Below are 24,761 nucleotides of genomic sequence, written 5' to 3'. Positions count from 1 at the left end.
TAATCACGACTTTCTTGGCGAGCTGACAGAACATTTGGATCATGTCTGCTTTAGAGACCATCGAGTCCTTCGTAGAAGGCGCCCCTCCTGGAGAGGTAACGACCAAGCCCCCCTTCCCTTCGACCCAATCCCCTTTACCGTCCGAGCTTCATACTGACGATGCACGCACGAGAATAGCTGGCAGATGTCATTGCTGGTATGCTCCCATGCCTTTTCGCAGGCCGACCTCAATCCTACTCGCGAACACGCTCCTGACCACTTCAATCACCAGACATCAAGGCTTTGACCGTCGCCGATCCGGGCCTCGTCTCCAAGCTCGGACCCGCCTTTGAGAAATACAACGAAGAGCAGTTCGCGACTGTCAGGCTCCCCGGTAGCAGCCAGCCCATCATTGTCAGCTCGCACAGCTCGCTCGGCAACGGCCGATACTACGATGTGGAAAGCTCCTCGAGCTTCGAATACGACCATGCGACACAGGTGTGAACCCTTCGTCCGCGAACTGCGACGTCTACCATCTTATGGGCCACTGGAAATGCTAACTGAGCCATTGCAGAAAGCGAGCGGCGCTCAGAGCTACGTGTTGGAGGGCGCACAGGCAGAGCTAACGTGGGCATCACCCTCTCCTCCCGATTGACATCAGATGTCTAAACAGACACAATATTCTGGGACGTGTCACTAATGCTGGAGACAGGAAATCGACGCTCAAGACCTTGTCGCCCTACGTGAAGGAGCACTTCCCCAATGCGGCATACGGTGTCTACCCAACCGAGAACGATTCCAAGGTGGCCATTATCATTGTGGCCAACAAGTACAGCCCCAACAACTTCTGGTGAGATATGCAATCCCGGAGAACGCCCGACAATGCACGAGACCTAACCATCGTGAGCAGGAACGGACGTTGGCGATCGCTTTACATCTTCGACCCCTCATCCGGCGCCCTCGAAGGCAGCCTCAAGGTCGATGTGCACTACTACGAGGACGGAAACGTCCGACTGCTGACGAGCAAGCCCATCTCTACAACGATCTCATCCGGAACCGGCGCAGGCATTGTGAAGGAGATTGGGAACGCCGAGAAGAAGTACCAAGACGAATTGAACAAGGGCTTCACGAGCCTGAGTGAAGGTGCCTTCAAGGCTCTCAGGAGACAGCTGCCGGTGACGAGACAGAAGATTGAGTGGGACAAGGTGGCCAGCTACCGGGTAGGCCAGGACATCGGCGGCGGGAGCTCGAGACGGTAAGAGGAGAGAGTGTGTTGGTTGAGCTGTTTCGAGCGTCGGTTGGTGGGCGGCAAGTAGGTCATGTAGATCACGTAGTTGCAACCCAGCTATTGTTCTACTTCAGAGTTTCGGCTGAGACATGGCAAACCCCGGTATCTGCTCATGGCAGGTTACAACTTTCAATGTTGCAACGAAGAAAACTTTGACATACGTCCATGCATATTCGATGTCCTGACCCATGACTTATGCATTTATTCCAGCTGCCTTGCCGACGAACCTCTTGCTGGTTTTATTACTACTATGGGCAAACCGTTCCCGATGTCGGGTGTGCATAAAAAGACAGCGAGAAAGCCAATGCCAGGCGAGAGGCTTTATGCACCGGCCTAATTTGGACCCCTAATCTTACCTGCTAATCTAAGGTTCCTTCAGCTGGGCAAATCTTGAGATATGGATCTGTCGCTCCCCCGAGCTACCAATTTCTCCTTTTATCAAAAACATCCTCTCCCCGCATCCATGACTGTTATGCTTGCATAAAACCAGCCGCCGCTGCTAATGTGTCCAATAAGACGGCTTTGATTGGCTACAACGTTCTTGCGAACCCCGGCAATGGGCAGGCAGTACATTGTCTTATTAGCGGCAGCGCCTTGGGCCAGTAGTACCGTCTACCCTGTCCTCAATCCAATTCGACATCTGATTTTCTGTTAATCCAAGCGGCAAGTAAAAGAAACGACAACTTGGCCTGCTTCTCTCCCGCCTCCATCCTCCCGACCCTTCCTCACCACCCCAAGAAGATCAATCCACCCGCGACCTTCGTTGCTTTGCACTTTTTGTTCCCACGCCGTCTAGATTCTCTATACAGCTTGTGTTTCTCTGACATCTCGTCTTCTAATCGCCCTTCAATCCCCGATTTTTTTGCGCCAAGTCCCCGACTCCCAATAATTCACAATGGCCGCCCAGGTGGAATTGACTTATCAGGATGTTGCTGAGCACAACCACAAGAAGGATCTCTACATCGTCGTCCACGACAAGATCTACGACTGCACCAAGTTCGTGGACGAGCATCCGTAAGTCGCTCTCTCTCTCTCTTACCAACTTTGGTTGTTCCCACCTCTGTGCTCTCGCTCTGCGATGAAAGTGCCATTGCACCTGATAAGCGGCGTCTGACACGGCGCACTCCCCGGGCACTTACGGCACTCTTACTGACACATGTCCTTTCTTGTAGCGGTGGTGAGGAGGTTATGCTGGACGTCGGTGGCCAAGATGCGACCGAGGCCTTTGAGGATGTTGGCCACAGCGACGAGGCCCGCGAAACCCTCGAGCAGCTCCTGATTGGCAAGCTCAAGCGTCAAGTAAGCAAACCACCCAGCCTAGCAATGGCCTCGCACCCTACCCCAACCTGCATTTTCCTCTGCTGGCTATCTCACAGCTAACTTGTCCCACTCGCACAGGCTGGTGACCCTGCCCCCAAGGCCTCCGTCCCGGCCAACCCCTCCGGCGCCAACACGAGCTCCGCCGGCCTGGGCTCCATGCTGTACGCTGTCATCCTGATCGGTGGCCTCGTCGCATTCGGCGCCTACCAGTACATGCAAAACCAGGAACAGACCAAGGCTTAAGCGACGGTTGCCCATTGCAGCTTTGCGCGACGAACATTTACGAGCCGGTTGTGGGTGCGGGACGCATAGCGCATACCTGAATAAGAGAGGAAGATGGCCATGCAGCGAACGCAACGCATAGAAGAACGGTTCCTCACTATTTTAATGAGCATCTTTCTGGATTCGGAACGTGTACAGGAGTTGATTTCTGAAACGAATCACGACGAACATAGCCCCTATACTTCAACGTTTAATAGACCACAGACCATTACTCTTGGTCCTTTACCGCCATTGAAGGTCCAAATTCCATCCCTGGGCTGAACTGAGCATTATCCCTTGTTATGGAGCTGGTAAGCCGTATAGAGAGCAAGCGTGGTACTGAACTGTCGATGCCGGAGCCTTCGGCTTCCCAGTAGCCATTCTACCGTAGTTCCGGGTGTCTAGTAGCGTGCGTGCTGTTTGAGTTTGTCCCCAGGGGACGGCATGGCAGGTAAGCCCGGCGGAGTCCGAACCCCGTTTCATCGTAACATAGATGATCCTCGGGAAGGATGGCCGGTGTTTTCGGGTATCCCAAGCTACCTACATTGATGTACCTACCCCGCGTACCCTCTCAATTGTACGACTCCCACCCCCCCTTTGCCGCTCTGTCATTGGATAAGCTGGGTGTTAAAGTAAGCCCGACAACGTGCTGGAAGCATTCCATGGAATTCTCGGGCAATCGGTGGACGGTTCGGCCTCTGGTACGGGCTGACTCGCGGTCACGCTCCCTTAAGATGGCCGACTTGAAACAGAAGCACTACTAATCCCCCAGTAACCAAAACTGCCGTTCTCGACTGCTCGGATGCTCGGATGCTTCTTCGGGGGCAGAATAAGGAAAGAAGTTGCGTTTTTGAATACTAAGGTTGGTAGCATGTCAAGGAGTGTATTGTCTAGTTGCCTTATGTGTCATTTTTCACAATGAGCAATCCAGACATGTAATTACAACCGTGGCCTGTCTTTTGTCCACGGGAGAAGCACATTGAGCCCCTTCCCCTGTGGCTGTGGTGCCGATAGTTCGGAGGCTGGAAGGGTTCTATCGGAGAAAGGCCTTTGCTTGATAGCCTTTTACAAGGCCCAGGCTGCCAGTGGTGCTTGAATGCGGCTCTGCAGGCTTCTGTGGCCAGCCCCACCCCCAACTAACTGACTTATTTTCAGTGCTGGGTCCAGGCATGTCGGGTTCCACCTGCTGCTGCTAAACATCAAACAACCTGACGAGTTGATTGTTTTAGCTGCCTTCCTTGTCTCCAGTGCTACATCACGTCCATTCATTCATTCTTTTATCCCGAACCTCACCTTACCTCTGCTGCCACCAACCACGAGCTTTGGTGCACCCACTTTCTTTGCTATCTACCTCAGACGCAACCACGTCTACAATTCAACAGAAACAACCAACTTCACCATGGCATCCAAGCTCGGCGCCAAGCGCGGCCTGGCACCGCCCTCACCTTCGCCATCCAATGCCTCGAATGCTTCTCATGGCACCCCGTCCAAGCGACAGAAGCGTGCCGATGCCGCCAATCGTATCCGCGACCATGCCACCCCGACACCTGCCGCCGCTGCCGCTGCCAGCCAGAGCACCAACTTCGGCGAGGAGATGATGACGCAGCTGACCTACGCCGTCGAGTTCCTCAAGGCCAAGGGCGAGCCAAAAACCCTGTCCGACATCCTCAATCATTTGACCATGCAACACCACCCCGAAGAGGCCCAGTCCAAGTTTGTCAAGTATCTGCGACGCCATCATCAAATCAACTACCTACCGCACACAGAGGCCATTCCCAAGTCTGTGCCTGCCTGGCATTACGGCACATACGAGTTCCGCGCCAAGATCCCCGGCGTGGTCGACAAGACGAGCCTGCTGCAGTATCTGCAGAACAAGCAGGACGCCTCGAAACTGGACGTCAAGGACCTGAAGGACGGGTGGCCCGACTGTGACCAGGCCATCCGGGAACTCGAGAGCATCCACAAGATCCTCGTGGTCCGCACTAAGAAGGACGGGCACGCCAAGTACATCTGGCGCGACCAGCAGGAGCTCTTCAATAAGGTCGACCCGGAGTTCCAGATCCAGTGGCAGCGGGTCAAGTTGCCAGCTCCCGACGACATGAACAAGAAGCTCATCTCGGTGGGCATCAAGCCGGCCTCGGAGGATCCGCAGCTCAAGGTGAAGGAGACGACCAAGGGGAAACAAAAGCGGAAGCCCAACAGGACAACAAAGAAGGTCACCAACACCCACATGCAACATCTCTTGAAGGATTACAGTCACCTCAAGAGAGGCTGATGGATGGGAGACACTGGTCGAGGGTTCATATTTTCTTCTCATTTTCCGCGGCTTCACGAAAATGATTCCGCAAGCATGGCATAGGCGTTCTGGGGGCGTTTTGATCTCTGGCAGCATTTGGTGAGGTATCATGGCTAGACTAATAAAGCTCTGATTTTTCGTCTTTTTACGACATTGCTGGTCTCCTTGAAATACTGCTACCAGGTTTCTGAAATCTTCAAAGCCCTCCCCCTGAGAACAGCTACGATGCATGTTTCGAGGGTAACCCACCTCTTGTGCTCGTAACAGGGCCCTTGGGCCGTCCTCCGAAGGGCTTATAGACCCAGCTGTCGCCGGAGAAACCCCGGCAGTCTCCAGTCGCATCTAAATCATGTTTTCTTGCCGTATGGGCTGGGTAGTCGAAAAGCCCAGTCCGAACATCGTCGTCGTGATGGCTGATGTGTTATGACTTGCTTTGCTTCGGAGCTCCTCCGCAAGTCATGGTTATTGGCCAGCCGCTGATTGCATACCACGACGCGTTCTTCGCCGGTAGGGGTGACATCCCTTTCATCCCTACATCTAGGTATACTGGGTCTGATCAAGGTTTTCGTTCATCTGCGATGATATTTCTCAAGGAATATCCCGTACGCAAATCGTGAGACTGGGCATTATCCACCGGGACCAAAAGTCCCCCGATCTAGTTTTCACGCCTGGGACCTTCTCTCGATATTAGTGATCATGTGGTTCGGCGTTCAGCATCACCGACCTCCTGTTACTGAACCTGCTTGGCTATCTACAATTGTCGATCGAAAAAGAGCTGACTGCCGATCCCACCTGCTCTCGCTTGCGCAAGGCGCACAGAGGACTACAAGCCAACCGGCTGAAGGGAGGCGCCGGGCATCATGATCTGATCAGGAGGAGCAGGAGTGTAACAAGCATATGCCGCACGAGACACACTAATAGGAAAAGGATAAAAGAAGCAATATCCAACCGGTCTGCCGAGTCTCCTCCATGATGATGCCATGTCATGACGAGGATGGCTGATGGTGTTTTCCCTATCACCAGCGTAAACCCGGCGTCTCACCGCCATCCCCCTCCTCTCCTTCACTCTCTCTTCGATTCGTGGGTTTCGCAGCAGCCCGCCCGGGCCCTGTGACCTACCTGACCTGCCGGTGCATTTCTGATTACTGAACCGGTCGCATGCACGCACACAATGTCCTTGGCAGGACAGGGTATTATCGTACGATGGCATGGTTCATCTTTTCCCCGCCGCCCTTTCTGCTACGTTACCATGTCTGTATGGAACGAAGGCCGGACGTCACGTCGAATCGAAATCGTTTTCTCGTGTATCTGCTCGAAGCTTCTCCCAACCCTCGAACCAGCGCATACGCACTACACCAACCGCCTCTAAGGGACGAGCATGGTCGGACAAAAGGATGGCTTCGGCATTTTCCCTGGTCAAGGACGTCTTCATATATGATCCCAGCGCTGAAATTGCCTCGGCGAAGGCACGATTAGGGAGTGGCATGCGATATATGCAAGACGAGGTCTGGGTGCATTATTGGGCGCTATAAAAAGTTCATACGAGCTCGCGACGAGTTGCCTATATGCGTAAGAATTGCGATAGGAGCGCCATCAAATCCTTGAAAGCAAGTTGGATGACTAGCTATTGAAGACTATGGTCTTAGCCCTGCAGGGCGCAGTTTGCAAACGCCATGCAAGCACTCATTGTACAGTGGAAGCATCTCGTTTCACACAGCCACGGATGGAGAAGCATTAGGGGGTTGGAAGAAGATACAGTGACTGAAGATATTATTCGGCTATCTCAAGATAGACAGGATATCAGCATCCAGAGAGGATATACCAAAATCACCAAACTAGCAATATAATTTGGATATGAAGTACGCTCCGCCCATGCTGGTATTCTCCATGTGCCCGAATAACCACAAAGCCATCATGGCCATGGCGCCTGTCTCCTTTTGGAGTCAATGCACTTTGATGTGATAGAACCTGCAGGTGGCTTGTGACAATTGGGCCGGACCTCCTCCGACTCGCTTTTCATCAGTTCCAGCAGCCCGGTAAGGAAGACGTCGGTCTGAATACCAACCTGCATTTTCGACTGTATCGACTCCCATGTCTCACGAGATAGAAATACTGCATAAGACAGAAATAAATGCTTGAGAAATGATGTTTCCCTTAAAGCACCCAAATAGATCCCGCACATTTGTCCGCAATGGCGAGTCCAACTGCCGTCTTTCGTCGCTAATATCCTTCCGTCTGGCGTTCTACCCTTTCGTGGCCGATCCTATATTAGCGGCAACAGAAGGAGAGGAAGGAAGGGGCACGCCTCTTTCACTGCCACTGTTGGCACGGATTCGCTCGAAGACCTCGAGAAAGACGCCGGGCTCCTGCCAACCACCAGCCAGGTACCGCTCCTGAAGGATGAACTGGGGGATGGCGTGGAAACCTCGGTCGCGCACGTCATCGAGCAGGGTCGTCATGTTGCGGTCCCGTTCGTCGCTCTCGAGGCAGGCACGAATTTCAGCCGGTGGGAGGCCCAGAACGCGTGACCCCACATCGACGAGCCACGCCGGGGATGACAGGTCCTGGTCCTTTTCGAAGTACTCATGGTACATGATCTCAAGCAGTCGCATCTGTGCCTGCGGACCAGGATAGTCTGGAGCGCCGCCACCTCCTCTTGTCGTTGCAGAGGTAGTCGGATCTGGGATTCTCGCAGTTACGGCTGCAGCAGCAGATGCGCCCTGGGAGGTGAACATGGTGCTACGCCTTGTTGTTGTTGAGCCCCCTTCGAGCGCCATGCGGAGCAGTTTGTGCGAGTCCCTCGTACTTCCCGTCAATCCTCTCCAGCTGAAGTCTATGCCCACTTTGTCGCCCAGCCGGCTCCATTCCACCAGCCTCGATGGTGGATATTTGCGCTGCAACACGTAGTAGTCTTGCTTGTTGTGGACTAGGGACTATATCAGCTCATTTTCGATCACGCAGTGTAAGAATTGGACGTGGCTGCAGTGTGAACAAACGAACATGGGTGATTAGGCAGATAAGGTTGACGTTCAAGAACTAGGAGTTAAAAGGGGTGTCAGAGCTAGTCCTGGGGATACAGAACATCAGGTTTATGGAATTCAGACGATATATCCTGCTTCCGTCCATCTTTCTGTCTGGATAACTGGACGCCTTGGTGGTGGTTCATGGCAAGAACAAGGCCGCTTGTAAATAGGAAATCATGGACTCACCACCCGAAGCAGCATGCGGATTCAACACCATCGGAGAACACGTCACCTCGAAGGTTGCTTCTGGGTGTAGCTTCCTGTAAATCTCGATAGCCGTGCTCAGGCTCCTCAGCCCGATGTAGCAATGGGGACAGATCGTATCGAGAATGAACTCGATAGTAAAGTGTGTGGTTTCCGCAATAGGGCCCGACTGCGTAGCGGATAGCTCGGTGTAGCTTTCTCTGTAGCCTGTAGCCCCCCTAACAACTGCAGGTTGCTCGTCCATAGGAGACAATAGGTCTCTGATGCTTGCCATGTCGTCTTGTGGTTATGGTTCCCAGAGGAGGTAAGGCCACAAGCTAATATTGAGGGCTGCTGACTTGGAGCACGGCCACGGGGCGGTCAGGGTGGAGGGGGCATAGATATATGGCTGCGGCACAATGATATAGTAGCAGTGAACGGGGCATCTTGGTGTGTACTTGTCCCTCTCTGGTGTGCCACGGCGGGCAAGCAAGCGTTGAGGTGAGGCGAAGGCGGAGCGGCAGCAGAGTGTAGCTGCTATTATTGTAAGACGTTGGAACGGGCGTGCATGCCACCTATACCGAGGTCGCAGCCAACCTGACCTCAGGACCAAGGTTGGACATTCGAGCGTGAGACGATGACTGCATGACGGGCAGAAGGGAAGAGGATGTCACGTTTTTAGAGTGGCCATGCCGATGCAATGAAATGACCGGTTTGAGGGCGTGCGTTTTGTTGTGCTCGCTTGCTGTCTGTCCCCCATTTTCTCTCCATTCGGTCTCGTCTTGTACCTGGGTTTTTGATTTGTGATCAAGGCCGGACGGATGTCGCACCGGCAGCAAAATAGCTGGCAGTCGCAGTGGCAGTCGCAGTGGCCGTGGCATGTGCCAAGCAACCTGGGAAACAGACACCATCGGCGACCATCAACCAAATAAACAAACCCCTGCCAGTGTTCACATAGCAGCTGCCGAGGTAAGTAACTAATAAGTCATGCACGTGTAGGTGGGTGAAGATATCCCCCACCAGATAGATAGCAAGTATGTAGTACAACCATACTATGGGATTGGACAACTACAACGTCCTGCAAACCTGGCACTTCAGATGAGAGCAGCTGCCTTGGACCGCACAGATTGTCCAACATGTAACCTGGAGCGAAACTAGAAACCCTCAACGCCGTATCAGCCATTCGGGCAAAAATAAAATATTAAATCATGGAGCAGAAACAACCGCTTTCGCGTTTTTTATCTTTCCTTTGCAGGCCTAAATCAATCCCGGCGCAACGAACTTGATCAAGAACGCCGAGCTACTCTACAATATACCCCTAACACGCCGGATCCCCGTCTATCTCCTGCCCTGCAGTTCTTTTGTGGTTCAGTGGCCATGCCACTCGTGCCTGGGTGATAGTGCTTGCCCCCCACGCACTTCCCTTTTTCCCCTCCTGACCTCATGCCCCATCCATCTGTGCTTTCATCAGGGCTACCGAGCCAGTCCAGTCTATTATCTCGAGAAGTTGTCGCGCAAAGAAAAGCCAACCAAAAAAGACAGGCCGAAGTCTCCAGCCCGATCTCGTAGCCATCGTCAAGAAGCTTGCATAGCTTGGGCCGCTCCATTATTACTTCTTCCGGCGAGGCTCGCATCATGCCGGATGCTATTAAGTGCAGGGTCCAACTTTTTGCTGGCTGGACCCCAGCGAGTCATTTTGCCACCCAGATCAAGCAACGGGTGCTCAAAAGCACAACATCTCCTCTGATTAACGCCGCTCGGTGTGATGCCCTCTGAAAACGAAGAGGGGAAACAAAAACATGCCGCGCCCTTGGGTATTCTGGTGTCCGAGAAAAGCAAAAGGACTCGTGCCTGACAAAGGAGATCTATCGATTATGAATAACAGAAATGGGAGTTAAATGCGTTATCCTCCGTTCGGGGAGACTCGGCTGTGCTGCGAGGTCGGGGGTATCGCCGAAGTGGTCAGGGCTTGCCAGTCCGCTGGTTTGCATCGACCTGGTCGTCCGGCTCAAAGAGCTGCGAAACGTTGGCATAGAGTCCGCCATCCTATTGCGATACCGTCGGCCACATCTCGCCTGGGCGGTGTTTGGGATCAAACGTATTCGTTCCTGGGTCCGTGCTGTTGGGCCGGCGGATGGCCGACGCGCTGCCATAGTACATCTGACCCATGCCGTTCGGCGTAAAAGACTGGTCAGGGTCAGGGTACACGTACGCAGCGCTACCACTGTTGCTGTGAGTGGGAGAAGGCATGTGCGACGACATATGGGAAGGCGACGCCCATCCAACACTGCCCATGTGTGGACTACCACCAGCGCTACCGGGACCTGGCTGGTGCGGCTCAACACTGGGTTCCAACGTAGGCGGGGGAGGGTAGCTCGTGGGGTGGGATGTGGGTCGCATTGCCGTGCCAAAGGTAGCAGGAGCTGACGTAGGGCTCTGCGAGTGCATGTCTGTGCGCAGATGCGCTGGTAGTCCACCATTGTTGTTCATGTACGAGTACTCGTTCTGGCGCATGGCATTCGCTGACGCAAGTTCGGCATTCGGCGAAATAGACATGTTGCGATGAGCCGGGGAAGGCGTGTTAAGGGGTGATCCATGGTTTGAACCTGGGTCTCCGTCGCTGCGCGATTGGCGAGACGCAGCCTTGTTAGCTTGCTGCGCCAAGACAGCTGCTGTAGCGGCGGCTGCTTCCTCCACTGTGCCCGAATGGTGGTTCTGATGGCGTGTGAGGGTTGTTCGGCGCGTAAACGTCTTCTGACAATCGGCGTACGGGCACTTGTACGGTCTCTTGCCCGAATGGATACGTCGATGCCGTGCTAGGGAGCTGCTATCGCTGAAGGGCTATATACACCGAGTTCCTGGTTAGTTTCAAAGAAATTACAGCCGTTGGGTTGCGCTAATGGCCAGACTTACCTTTCCACATCGCTCACACATGTGCGGCTTCTCTCCGGTATGTACCCGTTGATGTACAGTCAGGGCAGAGCGCTGGATGAACTGCTTGCCGCAGCCAGGGTAATCACAGACATGGGGTCGAATCCCACTATGGATACGTTCTGAAATGACCGAGTTAGCATATCGCAGCATGAAGGGGACATCCTTCTAGTACGCACCATGTCTTGCCAAGTCAGAGCGACGGGCGAAGCCTTTGCCGCATGTGCTACACGGGAACGCTTTCACCGGAGGCTGGGTCTGTTGCTGCTGCTGGGCATGTTCCATTTTGACAGGCTGAGGGTATCCTACGGCCATGCCGTTTCCAGCAGGCTGCATTGTAGGCATGCCGGGAATCATCATGCCAGGGGGCAAAGTTGCTTGCATACCGTGGTCTGGCATTGTGAGGTGTGCATGCATGGATGTTGGCGAACCGTATGATCTCGCAGTGGCGGCCATGTTCAGAGCGTGTAGATCGCCAGGGCCGCCTCTAGAGTAGTGTGAGCTCTCCGAGCCATGTGGTGAGTTCGATCTGTCAATGCCAGCGCCAAGTAGATGGGGATGCGACGCGAGGGTGGGGGGCTCCGATACAGTAGGTTGACCGTTTACAGCTGCCACAGCGGCCGAGTTCCTCTTGTCCAGCATGTTTGTGATGTTCATAATTTCCGACGGCGGCGACCTCGACATGTTCACACAGTTGGGTATGTGCGCTTATTCGACGGAATCTAATGGCTAGTGTAAGTTTTCCTTTTTGCTTAGCAACACCTTCGATAGATGATGATGCGTTGGATAATGTTTCCTTATGAGATGGTTCCTCGGAACTCGAGAACTCTCGGCCTGGAAGGACTAGATCGCGTGTCCTGATAGAGCTGTTAGTCAAACGCACATTTCTGCATTAATGGGAAGGATTGCAAGCAGACACATCGCCAGCAAGTCCGGTACGTGATGGGAAACGCTGGGGTATGTTACGGATGCCAACATAGCGGTGAGCACGCAACTTGGCCACAGCCAATATCGACCAAACACAGGCCAGCGACAAACCACCCTAGCGATGCACTTATAGGGTTGGGCAATGAGGATTCTTACCTGTCCGAGCTGAGCTATTCAAGGGGATCCCGTTTGCTTTGGGAAATTCCACAGAGCTGTGACGGTATTTCGAGTCCGAAGATGGGATGTACAGATCGGCAGCGTCGGAAGCCAAAGCAGTTGGATGATGAGCCCACAAAAGTGTTCCTGGCGTGTTGGCTCTTTTGATATCGACCGCGTCTTGGCCACGTATGCCCGAGATGAAGAAACCGAACGTATTGTTTTTGTTGCAGTCGTGTTCGAGTATCCCAGCACCTTTCGCGAATGCTATCAACAGTCCGTGCCTGCGCCGCAAGTCCCCTTGTGTACTCAATTTCCAGATTGAGCGAGGTGTCTTTCTTTCGATGTCGCGCCAATGACTGTCGTGTTGGCGCGTCAATATGGGGAGTGTAGGTCCACGGTCAAGTAGAACTTATGACGTGTCGCGGAGGGCAGATGGTAGGTTTGGTGTCAAGAGAATGCGCGTGGTGAGGTTCTGTTGACTGTAAGCCAGGTCTGTTCCCAGATCAGGACGTGTCAGCGAGGCCGGTAATAGACGGAGAGCAATAGCCATGTATAGTACAGGAACAGAGCATCAATGGTAATCAAGGGATGAAAGGCAAAGACTTTGGTTTATTTCGGGGGGGCATCCGTGACACAGCCCTGGGTAGGGGGGTAAAGCAGATAGGCCCGGTGGTTTGCGATCGTATGTGGTTGGGAGCCTTGACGGCCGGCAATCCCGTAATGGCAGGTCCATCGAAATGAGAGCCATGTGCAGACAGACCCGACAATCGAGGTTCGCCGTCGTCGGAGACCAACCAACATAGACGCGGCACCTGTTCGTTGGGAAGAGGGCATGTGTAGATAGATAGACCACAGGATGATGTCGAGGCAAACAGCACAGGGCAGCATACAGCAACTGCAAGGCAAACGCTAAGAACAGGGCAGGAAGTGGTCCGGACATACCTTTTTTCTAGAAGTTATAGGCAGGTGCAGGACCAAGTTGCGAACAGTAGGAGAGAGAGGAGGGAAAGGTTGACGGTTCGAGAGTCGGATGTGAGAAGTAACAACGTTGGCAGGAAGAGGGCACCGCTGCACTTCAAGAGATCGAGGTTGTCGAAAAAAAAGAAAATTATGTGATGGATGTGACATCGACAAAAAATCAGGATGATTTGGGACTGGGTAAATCGGTTCGCAGCTGGGCCCTGTTGCTGCTTGGGGGGGGCTCGCGGGCTTTAGGTACTCCAATCCCTGTACAGTACAGGAGGTGATGTATTCTAGTCATTCCAAGAGAAGGTCGGGTGGACAGAGCGTTGCTTGTTGAAACGAACGGGGGGCCCTGGTAATGGAAAGCGAGACCCCGGCAGCCGGGGGTACGTACTGCATTCAATCAATCAATCAATTTGGGCAGTGAGGGCCTATTCGGCCTAGGTACTTGTACTGTCACTGTGGGAGGTAGAGGGAGAGCCGGGCAGATTGGCTGCCCGGAAGGTTTTCAGATGTGTCGTGCGTAGGCAACTACAGGACTTGAGGTCTGAAGTTTGATATCTGCTCTGCTACCAACATACCACCCGAATCCAGGATGGCACATTTACGACGGCCTACTGGCCAGGACCATACCTAAGCATACATGTACAATGATGCTTGGACAGGGTTGATGCCCAGTCCCGGGGGCGTGCGACTCGGGATCAGTCAGTCAGTCAGCGTTTGCCGTGGGAGACGTCGTCTGCGATGATGGCAGCGTGCAACTGCTCCTGATCTGATACAGGTACATTCGAAGACTTACTGTTCAGTACCAACCAGGCCAGAAACTTAGCTGGTTAGGTGAGCTGGCCAGGTGGAGACCTCACCGTGGATGCATTTCTGGGGCGCCCTCTGCAGGAACTCGGGTACCTGAAATGCGCTGACATGGCCAGCACCTATCCGGGCTGGTCTTAGCACTGTTTTGCGGGTGGGGCATTAGAATGAGTATAATGTGCAATACGTCAAAGGTTTGCTGTTGTACGAACATCAGACCGTGTTTTGCTGAGGACGATCGTTTGCAAGGGAAACATCATGCAAGCCCCGATTCGATTGACTCAATTCGCAATCATTTTGGCCCAGAGACAGGCTCACGAGTAGACCGCCTGCCAAGCCCAAGTAGCCTCGAAGGGGGGAAGGGGGGGGGCATCGTTCACCAGGAGGCCATACACACACTGTACTGCACAGAAGTAGGGGAGAGCTTCCACTGGGCCTTCTTCGGGTTGTTCAATGTTCCATGCTAGGACCAGCAGTTCCGTAGGTCTGGTATGTCGGTGTGTCCCTACTCCCTACTACCGAGAAAGCTTGGGAAGAAAATCCATCCCCTGTTGGCCTTACAATGTACCCTACCCTGGGGGCCATCATCATCGCTTCCACACCACACTCCAGTCGCAAGTCTCCAAGTGCTGTGCCGCCAAGAGAATCCTCACAATCGTGGCCCCCTAGGCTACCCTTAGAATTATTTTCAGGGGTTTCGGTGATATTGGGCTGTAAGAAGAAGATCTGCCCCCACCCCCCTCGAGCCAAAGCAGACTGCCGTTGGTCACAGCTCTTGACCGACAGTGCTTCTTGGGATTCCATCCACCTCTGCTCTAGCAAATCCAATCCAAGCTCATGTCTCTGGGCTCGGGGTCAAGGTTCGATAAGGGCTGGCGCGAAAGCACAGTGGCCGTAATTGGGGTGGAACATGGTACATATCTTCATTCCTACAAAATAAACCTCCAAACGGCTGCATGATACAGCAAGCAAGCAGGAAGCAGAGTGCACCGCCAGTTTGCAGCGGGAATGCGCTTCGTCGAGATCGACGACCGTAAGGGTGACGATGCCGTGGGCCTCGGGAGATTACCGCCCAAAACCCAGCAGCTACTATCAGTTCTTCTTCCCTTCTATTCCCAGAAACGGCAATGGCAGCGTATGTTACGAGCAAAGCGAATTAATATGTGGTCCAGTCGTTTATGCCTGCTACCTCTACCTAGGTAATGCCTCCGCATAATAGTGACTATAATAATACTTGCCGTCTGGTCCAGCGCTTCCGGATCCCGTGAAATGCAATGCAATGCATGGAGCAACAGAAGAGCGTTTGACTGCTCAAATGTGGCAATCTGCGATATTACACATTCGAAATGAAAATACTGAGAATTGACATGTTACTAACTGGTCACGGGGATGGAAGGGGAGAAAAAGGAAAGCCCCCCGAATTCCATACACCCCAAACATTCAGTACCAGGCGACCATCGGGTGGCTGAAGCAATTCTGACATGAAGCTATCCATTCATTCAAATGATTAGTTCATTTGCTACCTGTTCATAATCTCCCAACTCGACTCCAGGGCAGGGCTGAGGCGTTGGCTACTTCTTTTGTCGCCCTTGTTCACCTACTTTTAGTACGTAAACCTCACGCTTCAGGTTGCATAGGCGTGTGTAATGTCATGTCACTGTACAACTGCCGCCCCCTTTCTTTTCCTGGGCTTTGGAGAGCCTATCCGAGATCCAGCAAATGAACGATCTACGCTAGCAGCCGACAAGCATCGACTGTACCAGTCCAGTTGGCTGCCCGCTCGCCCGTCCGCCCAAAAGCCCGCCGGCCTAGCCAATATTGAACAAGTACGAAGGCGCACTTTTTATCACATTTGCGAGGCGGAAACGGCGGGACTGCTTCCAGGCCCGCCAATTCTGACGGCCATCTCCTGAAAAGAATACGAGACCCTAGCGAGCCAAACTGGGCGAGCGGTGGGTTGGGCTGCTTGGGGGAAAAGAGGGCCATACACATGCAGTAAGTGAGAAGCAGCAAATAGCAGGTAGCAGTCGCCGTAGTAGTACAAGTTGGCCAAATTAAAGGCCGTACTTGCTTTTTGACTCTAATGTTGGTTGGAGGACCAATCAGTGAGGGCAGGCGTTGTTTTTCGGCTGTGCAGGATGACATCGATTGCCCGTCAATGCGCCGTTCGTCGCATGAATCTCAAACAGGCACGAAATTGAGCCTAACGCGATGCAGTAGGCTTCCAGAATGGTTCGAGAAGGAAACAAGGGGCCAGAGAAGCTGTGGAAACACGACCCCGATGCACGCCAAGGGGCGCGAGACAAATAGTTTTTGCTGCGCCCTCTTCTGCCAGGTTGCTGGCTCTGGTTCTCACAGTGTGCTATTGTGGGTATGGGCTTTTCTTCCTTTCGCTTTCCACACCACACCTTCGGCCAGAGAGAGAGCGAGAGAGAGAGAGAGAGAGAGAGAGCGGCCACGTATGTCCCTCCTCTGCTCTACTTTTACTCTGCTCTGCTTTGCTGTGCTGTGCTTGAAAAATTGAAGGGAGGGGGGCAAGCGGGCATCAACGCTTCATCTGGATCAATCGCGTGTGTCACGGCACGACCGCCCGGCTAGTAGGTGGCTTTGCTTTGCAGGCCCATGCCAGCCTGAACGGGGATAGCAAGAACTTGGGGATTGACAGGCAGCATGATGTTGGTCAACCCATGGCCCGTGGAAGGAGTGCCTCCATTTCCCGCTGTGGCCCCCTCTCATGGTTTGGTTTAGGAAACCCCCCTTCATTTCTCCTTTCATGCCCATGAGCTTATGATATCAACTCATCTCGTCAATCTCGGAGACGCCTTGACTTTGGCCCTAGAACACTTCTCGAATCACTCCACAACCCTACTAGATTTGGCATGGGCCATGATTCCGCCTCAAACGTGACCACAGTCCGTGCCATCTGGCAGCTCCTTACTGGGGACAACTTGCGACCATGCCATGACGCCAGGGCCTGCTCGGGTGAGGTTGCGCGCTCCCGTGACCCGCGCTTCTATCCCAGCACCAGAAAGCCAGCACACGCCACACAGTATGGGATGGGACGCGAGCTGGTCCCTGTCAGCCTGGGGGCATGCTCTCCCAAGCATTGTTGTGTACGGCGTTAGTGGATGGATGCAACGGCCCGGTGGTCTATTTTTCCATTGTTTGGAACGGCAGGCTGCTTGTATCAGCACGCCTTCAAACGTTTTTCCGTCAACGACGTTTCGTAAATGTTTGCTCGAAGGACAGGCTTGGTCGCGGAGAGCGCCCATCTCTTGTCCCACGGCAAGGCAAGTCAACAACAGTCGAGCGAAAAGAAGAGAGGCCTGCCAACTGCTGATCTGATAGTGCCATACTCACAGGGCCAGATATAAGTGGTGCTCATCCGTTCTAACCTCCCCTGGAGCAACTAGAATCATCTTTCCAGGCCAGTAGCGCGTACCAGGCCCACCAGCTTTCTACACTATTTTCGACGCCGGTCATGCCATGCCAATTGCAGCATGCTTACCGCTCGAGCAATGTTGCGATCATCACTTCCGTTGTCAGCTTCTGGAAGCCTTCCGCATCAAGCTTGACCAGAGTGGGTCGATGTCTGGTATTGCGAAGACTATCGAGTCCGGTCCTGAAGGGAATGCATTCCGGCAGGCGTTTGGTCGACGGAGCCTCAGGCCAGCCTTTTCTGCTTTCACGACTCCTTCAAGCTAGCTTCTCGCCAAAGACGTCATGTCATCTAACATCTGGTTGCCACCATGGGTGCGTAGGCAATGGCGGCAATGTGAACTTCTGGCGCTATCCATTCTCGCAATCACCCAGCCATCCCTGTGCTTCTGCTGCACATTGTCCCCTGCCCTGCCCTGGGCTAGACTAGGCTTGTGCTTACCGAGCTCGGCGAGGCTCATCGCGCATCAAACACATTAACCTAGTGTGTTTGTCGCTGTATGTGGGGGACTAGGCTGACGGAACCGAAGAAGATCTGACGGACAGACTGACGGGACCAGTGCACAGCCTGCCTGGCCAGTGGATTGGAGGGAGTAGCTGTTGACCCTTTCGACGGTCGGGATACCCGTCCACAGCTTATTTTAGCGACCTTGCTTGTTTCAGTACCGCAGTGAGACGAGCATTGACTGCTGCAAAGCAGCGCTCGCCTTACAACTCCATCGCATTTACGACTAAAATAGGAGTTTGCCCGTCGGTAGGACTATCTGCGTGGCCCAATCGCAAAGGCCCGTGTACTGTGCGGGTGTCAGTGGATAAACAACATTAGAGGACGACGTGCCGAATCATGGCATGATCTCGACCAGCCTCACAATATTTGCATGCTCAGCGGCTCAATTAAGCTTCCTATGGCTTCTCCGTCATGCATCCGCGTCATGCAGGAGTGATCTACGGGAAACGACGAGTATGCTTCCCTCTTTGGCACCTTCATGAACACGAGAGATAGGCGAGTGAAGAATGATACGTTTCTCGACGGGCATTGGAGGGATCTGTGTCACTGGTCACATGGCCAAGCGAGGATGCGTCTGAGATTGAGCCAATGCCGGTGCATGTTCATAGCTGGGGAATCTTGGCTCCTTCACTAAATGGCAGGGTCGAATGGGCCATCTTGTGATACCAACCCACGTCACGTCAAGTCAGTAAGGTCTAGTATCGAGTGATGTCGAATTAGCACGCTTCCCATCGGTCTGGTGCTGATCTTGTCCTAGTACTGACGCCATGGCCGAGCAGATATTGCATCCCTACCGGGTATCGCAGACAGATCGAAAGCCTGCGATTCCCACAAGTTATCCAACGTTGAAGTGAACGAGCTCGTTGAAGTAGACTTCGCTCGGGCCTAGCGCAGAACCCCAAGAAAACCCTCCATACTCACGTACATCAGAGCCTTCAAATCGGAGCACCTTTCTCTGGGGGCGAGGAGGTTTAGAATTGACGTGGACGGTAATGACCAGCCAGTCCGCACGCGGTATCCTGTTGACCGCCCATTTGGATCTATGCGCAACAGGAGTTCTATGGTGCTTTGGGATTGCCAATTGGATAGAAGAGACAGTATGTCCTGGTTTCCTTTGGGCTCTTGGCTTGCAGAGGTCTTCTCTGATCCTCAGCTTCAGCACGACAGGCTATTCGTGGAAGCCGCTTTGCGGCTCTCGGGTGATCATCCGTGAGTCCACCAGTGTCCCAAACCCCTGCACTAACCCCCTTGTCGAGCATTGGCACCCCTGTCGCAGTTGCTCACACACAAAAAGCACACACGTACAGCCGGCACGGGGTAGAGCGCGTCAAATAAGCCTTGGAAGCGCGTTGCAGACGCGGTGCGGCGCAGTTGTCAAACTGACGAGTATGCGACCTCACGCATGTTTTGTCGTCATAGCAACTGCACAACCCCTTTTGCCGCTGTATCTTCAGATACTGACAGACAATAGACGCCCAACGGCGGTGGTGAAGAACGACAACCCGCATTGATTCATGACCCATGGGATACGCTCGGGCTCTTTTCTTACCCACCCACATAACACAACGCGTCTAATCCCTGCTCGCATGATTCTTGATACAGTCTTCTAAGCTTCTTCTGTCGAAGAACTCCAGCTCCTGCTCTACCTGTGGTAGACAGCTGTCAACTAACGGAACGGAGGCCTGCTACATACTATTCCTGACCTGCATGAGGCGGTGGCGCATGACCTTGCACTAATATCACTGCTGCACAGAAACAAACGACCTGCGGCGCATCTCACCGACTTTGATGAACCTGCGGTGTTGGTATGTATGAGAGAGGATACGGGAACACGTTGTCCAAGCGCTGGTTATTGTGCTAACACCGACAGACGACAGCCAGCCAGCCAGCCAGCCAGCCAGATAGACAGACGTCAAACAAGCGGGTAAATTTTCCGGGTTACGCGTGTCATGCCCGTCATCCTACGCATGGTCATCGTCGCAGCCTCTGTGGACTCTCGTAGCTATTTCGTGGTGGGTAGGCTGAACTGACATGTTGGGGTCTTGAGCACGAACACACGCCCTCCCATGTGCCGAGCGAAGGAAACGTTCCTTCGTCTTCTGTTTTTCCCCCTTTCCCACTCTCGATAATCCATCCCTAGGTAATGCAAGGATGTATATGGAGAAGGCGTTTTTTTTTGTTGTTTTTTTTTCGGAGGGGCTTCCCTAGGCTTTCCCCTCCTCGCAGGGTGGGCTCCTACACAACAGTTCACACAGGATGCAACTGCATTCAGCAGCATCAAACGCTTCCTATGTCCGTGGGTTATCTGATGTTCCATTAACTATTCCACGTTTGGTGTACAGTTCGTCTGCCAGGCGTTTGACGTGCCGCTGGTGGCGTGCTGGAAGAGCGTGCGTAAATGCACCAGCCACTTCTCTTCAGCCGCCGCCTCGGGGCAGCCGTCTCAGACGGGCTCGAAAATAGCACTACGGAGAAGGCATCCCACTTCCCTCCTGCCCACACTTTGGTCTCCGTGCCACTCCCTGGCCACACCGCTTTTCTAGAATAAAAGAAGCACCCCCTACTTTGCGTGACATTGAGGGCGGCGCCCACTCTATTTGTCACCACCATGGGTGACAAGCAGCGGGCGGAGGACAAGGGGAGCGCGCAAACTATAAGACAGGTTCAATATAGCGCTCGTCAATGGCCCGCGGTCAGCGTCCCGGTTCCTGCTCGAGATCATGCGTGTTTACCTGGTCCTTGTCACGGCGATCCCTTTCTTCCATCTCCACCTATCAGCAGCCTGTCTGTTGCGAAGCGAGCGATCATCTTTTAACCTTAACCTCTTGTAACCTATCGTGGGCTTCTCCCCTTCACATTGGCTATGGGCACACGCGTACTTTCTGGCACAGGGATGATAGATAAGCGAGTAGTTTTCCCTATCCAATCTCCTGGAGGCCGGCCTCTCGGCCTGAAACGGCAATATGACCAGGTGTGGCTGAATATACCGCGTGCAGGCCGGACGAACACCCCTGGGTAGGTAGGTTGGCAACAGGTAGGTTGGAGCGCCGGAGCCGTGAGACGCAATGATGACTTACCTCCGCCGAGCTGTGACCTGGTGGTGGATTCGCACAATGGATTTGCGCACCCGTTGGAGATCCCCGACCCGCTTACCGTCGTTGCCCCCTGAGCCCTGAGCCTTTGAAGCGCTGGAGGTCCCGCCCTCATGCGGGTGTTGTTTAGGCGGTGATACGTGCTTGCTGGCAAGGCAAGCTGTGAGCATTCCACGGTGTTTTGCATTGGTTCCCTCGCCAATGCTGCACGAGAGACAGCGAAGTGGTAGGGGCTGTGGCCCAGCCAGCTCAGGTGAGACGGCCAGGAGAAGAGGGGTTGCTTCTGTTCTGTTGTCGAAGTATGTCCCACGATGAAGATGGTTTTCTGTATCCGCAGGCTCGTGTCCTAGGACGGCCCGCACGCCGGACTTATGGTTCTCCTGTGAACTATGTCTTGGGCAGACTCTGTCGACGGGGCAGCCGTTCGCCAATCGAGATTCATGGTGCTCGTATACACAACGCTTGTTGGTTTTGTGATATTGGAAATCTCCTTTAGCATCAGGCCTCGTAGAGATTGGCGAGGCTCTGGGTGGCGCAGAACGGCTCAAAGGGTGGTCTTTACGGCATCGCCTAAGTTAGATGTGCTTCATTCACTCACAGACACGACACCACCTTGCTTCCAGTTGCTTTGAATAAGTAAGCAGTGGTATTAGCCAATTGGCTTCAACCTCTTTGTTGAACTTCCCAGAGAAGAAGCTGCGTACAGAGCCGCGTGGGTAGAGCCAGCATAGCCATCATTTCTTCAAGTCGGGTTTGTGTTCGATCGATTGGGGTGTTCATTTTTGTATCACATCTAGTATCAGACATGGGAAAGATGTCTTCAAATCATCACAAGCAGCCAAGTGGACGCCCACTGGACACGAGTTACGAGCTACCCCTATTTTACAAGCGGTAGCTCCGGAACGGAACTCGTTGGCGGGCACCAAGATGCAAAGTCGCAATCGGTCTTGGAAGTTACCATTCAGTCCATGACCGAACCTGCTTGCCACCACTTAGTCTTGATGTCGCCCTTGACTGAGTACTGAGTTCCATACAGAGGCTGCGGGCTTCCTCGCCCCCGTTAACCCAATCCCAAACCATAATGGATAACCTTGCATTACATTTGCTTTCGTTCAATGATGATATATTCATTTTTTTCTCCCGTCACCCTAATCAAGCTGACCTACGTTTCCCAACATGTAATGACTCTAGATATACCTGCTCTACATCACCCCTGGGACTACGTTATAAGTAGCACCTCTGTCGTCATGAGTGTTATCCGAAACACATTAGGTGGTCTTGCCATATGCTAATCACCATGTGCAGCACCAAGTCCGACATTATTCTGTAGACAAGGTTAATGCAGCAATTGAACATACAGCTGGTCTTGTCTACAAGTTCTAGATATTCTACAGGAGAACAATGAGGATACGAAATATTTGTTGTTTCCTACATGTACCATCCACGATGATGGTGCTGTTCTAGCACGAAATAAGCAACAGCCATGGCATCGGGTAGTGCAGCAGGTCGATATGGCTTCAACAGCCAGGGTATAAGTACTAGACGGACATGGCCTATGATGATTGAGGCCCTCTCCAGCTATGAGGGATCGCAGAGCTTTCATATACGACATATCAAAGTATTTCAGCTGCAACCGCTGAGTTGCCCATATTCAAGACGCCGACCTTACGAGCCAACATCGTGATACTTCATCTAATGTCACGATTCCCCTTTGGCAAAGGAGCGCCGTGGGGGAAGACGTCATATGCGTCCAAGGCAGATCGTCGGCCAAGCAGCAACATGCTGTTCACGAGCTACACCCCGAGGCCTAAACTTGCCAGCTTTTGGGGCAGGCTATCTTTGGGTATATGGCGGCCATAATCATCTGCAAAGCTACATATGTGTTCATCAGGGGTCCGTGGAAAGCACTATGCCACCAGCCAACTGACATCCCGATCGAACGTCAACTGCAAATACCACATGGCCTCCCCGTGAACCATCTTTGGTATAGAGCTCTGTTAGAACCTCCAGTCAAACTGCGAGGGGACACGAGATCCGGAACCCGTGACCTGTATGCCTGGGTCTTAGGTAAGTAATGAGGAGCCTGGGCTGCCACGATAGATCGTTGATTCTACGATGCATCGAGACCTGTGCCCCCACGCGCAAGGCTGATCGCTGATGGATGACACCGAGAGACAAGAAAGGCTTGTTGCTATTTCAGACGAGACGTTCAGCATCCAGGAGGCTGACTTTCCGGTCGTCATTGGGGTCAGGCTGACAGGACCATGTGCAAAGCAAGACCTTCGCTTAGCTTACCGACTACATGTATGTCGATGAGACCTGCATGCAGTCCCTCCTGGGACCAGATCGGGCTAGGAAGAGACAGAAGGAGCGACAACTGCGGTTATAAGGCCGCCACTAGCATAGGATGGCCGGCTGTAAGCCACGACACAGCCCTCCTGAAGGTTCTGATAAGCCACCCGACAGCCCCGGCGAGACGAGGCCGGTGGTAGCGGCATGGCTCGAATGGATATTTCATCAAGCCTCTCTATGGCAAGCAATGCTATTCTGGGAAGCGTGACTCATGACAGGGGGCGCTGCGCATTCTAAACAGGATAGGGAATGTGAATAGCAAAGGGTTGATGTTAAATAGTACCTCTCTTGTCGTGCTCGCCAGATGCGTGTGGGGGTTGTAGATCATTTCAAATGACAAATACCAACAAGAAGAAATAAAAGAATAGTAATATAGCCCTTTGTCGTGGACATATTGAGCAAGATAATATAAAAGTAAATAATGTCGTTTGATCGTTTCCTGAAAATGTCTGGGTAACTCCAAGTATCCAAGCCTCCCAGGGTACAAACAACAGAGATGAAAAACAAAAGCCAACCGGCTGGAGTTCTGACCAGAACACACCAACCCAACAGCCGCACAATCATGTCTGCAACAAGCTCATGTTCCGGTCGCCAGCTCAGCATCGCCAACGGCGAGATGCCAACAAACAGACCGCATGGCGAAGACGGCTCAGTTGACTCACCCTGAAGGTCGTAAGAAGTAGTGAACCAGATCGTCAGGGCCCGCGTCATCGGTTCACACGGTCTCCCGAGCAGGGCTATTTTACTTGTTTGCGCTGTCTCTTTGCTCATGTGTAGAGGGTAGGATACGTAATTAAGCTGCTTTTACCTGTTACTTGGTTTCGGACAGGGCAGCTCGCCCATCACATGTGCCTGTGAGACATAAAGAACGCAGTATGCCTGAGGGGGAGAGCCTGGGGGGTGGACGCCGTTCGTCAATTCCCCCACCTTTTACCCCGTATCCAGGTAGAAAAGGGTATGTAGGCTAGGAGGTGTGGCAGTTCGGGCAATGGCCAGTTTAGGCGTCGGCTCGCTCCCCCGCCCGCTTGGGTTATGTAATTGAACTTCACCGCCCCCCCGAGGAAGCTGGGGGGCTGACTTGACTTGCATATCAACTAAGGTCATCTGAAAAGCCAGCGATGAGTTGGCAGACTTCGGCCAAGCAATAATATCGCGAGGAATGCTTTTGGCCACACCTTTTATCTCGAGAGGGGGCACCGGTGAAGGCGACAAACGGCATCGAGATTAGGAG

The 24,761-nt window shown here is 53.2% G+C and overlaps 5 protein-coding genes across 5 annotated transcripts; 3 read left to right on the top strand and 2 right to left on the bottom strand.

Moving 5' to 3' along the window:
• Nucleotides 1-29: 29 nt before the first annotated feature.
• Nucleotides 30-1,238, top strand: PG986_011961 (F-actin-capping protein subunit alpha; the record flags this gene model as incomplete). Its single annotated transcript, XM_066848183.1, has 6 exons — nucleotides 30-95; nucleotides 178-196; nucleotides 272-477; nucleotides 554-606; nucleotides 653-829; nucleotides 890-1,238. Coding segments are annotated over 6 exons (870 nt in total), but the record flags the coding sequence as incomplete, so codon positions are not given.
• Nucleotides 1,239-2,162: 924 nt separating this feature from the next.
• PG986_011960 (uncharacterized protein) lies at nucleotides 2,163-2,830 on the top strand (the record flags this gene model as incomplete). Its single annotated transcript, XM_066848182.1, has 3 exons — nucleotides 2,163-2,281; nucleotides 2,440-2,566; nucleotides 2,666-2,830. The coding sequence occupies 3 exons, from the start codon at nucleotides 2,163-2,165 to the stop codon at nucleotides 2,828-2,830; spliced, it is 411 nt and encodes a 136-aa protein (XP_066694878.1).
• Nucleotides 2,831-4,247: 1,417 nt separating this feature from the next.
• On the top strand, nucleotides 4,248-5,123 carry PG986_011959 (uncharacterized protein; the record flags this gene model as incomplete). Its single annotated transcript, XM_066848181.1, has 1 exon — nucleotides 4,248-5,123. The coding sequence occupies one exon, from the start codon at nucleotides 4,248-4,250 to the stop codon at nucleotides 5,121-5,123; it is 876 nt and encodes a 291-aa protein (XP_066694877.1).
• A 2,264-nt stretch (nucleotides 5,124-7,387) lies between these two features.
• PG986_011958 (uncharacterized protein) lies at nucleotides 7,388-8,645 on the bottom strand (the record flags this gene model as incomplete). Its single annotated transcript, XM_066848180.1, has 2 exons — nucleotides 7,388-8,070; nucleotides 8,354-8,645. 2 exons carry the CDS (start codon nucleotides 8,643-8,645, stop codon nucleotides 7,388-7,390), a joined length of 975 nt encoding a protein of 324 aa, XP_066694876.1.
• Nucleotides 8,646-10,396: 1,751 nt separating this feature from the next.
• PG986_011957 (uncharacterized protein) lies at nucleotides 10,397-11,923 on the bottom strand (the record flags this gene model as incomplete). The annotated part of the gene is made up of 3 exons (XM_066848179.1): nucleotides 10,397-11,191; nucleotides 11,264-11,403; nucleotides 11,461-11,923. The coding sequence occupies 3 exons, from the start codon at nucleotides 11,921-11,923 to the stop codon at nucleotides 10,397-10,399; spliced, it is 1,398 nt and encodes a 465-aa protein (XP_066694875.1).
• Nucleotides 11,924-24,761: the final 12,838 nt, after the last annotated feature.

Source organism: Apiospora aurea, assembly GCF_038362705.1.
Source record: "Apiospora aurea strain CBS 24483 chromosome Unknown utg000008l_segment0_segment0, whole genome shotgun sequence".
In the NCBI taxonomy this organism is placed as follows: Eukaryota; Fungi; Ascomycota; class Sordariomycetes; order Amphisphaeriales; family Apiosporaceae; genus Apiospora; species Apiospora aurea.
Note: the sequence above shows the minus strand (reverse complement) of the source record. Positions and strands in the feature narration are given on the sequence as shown.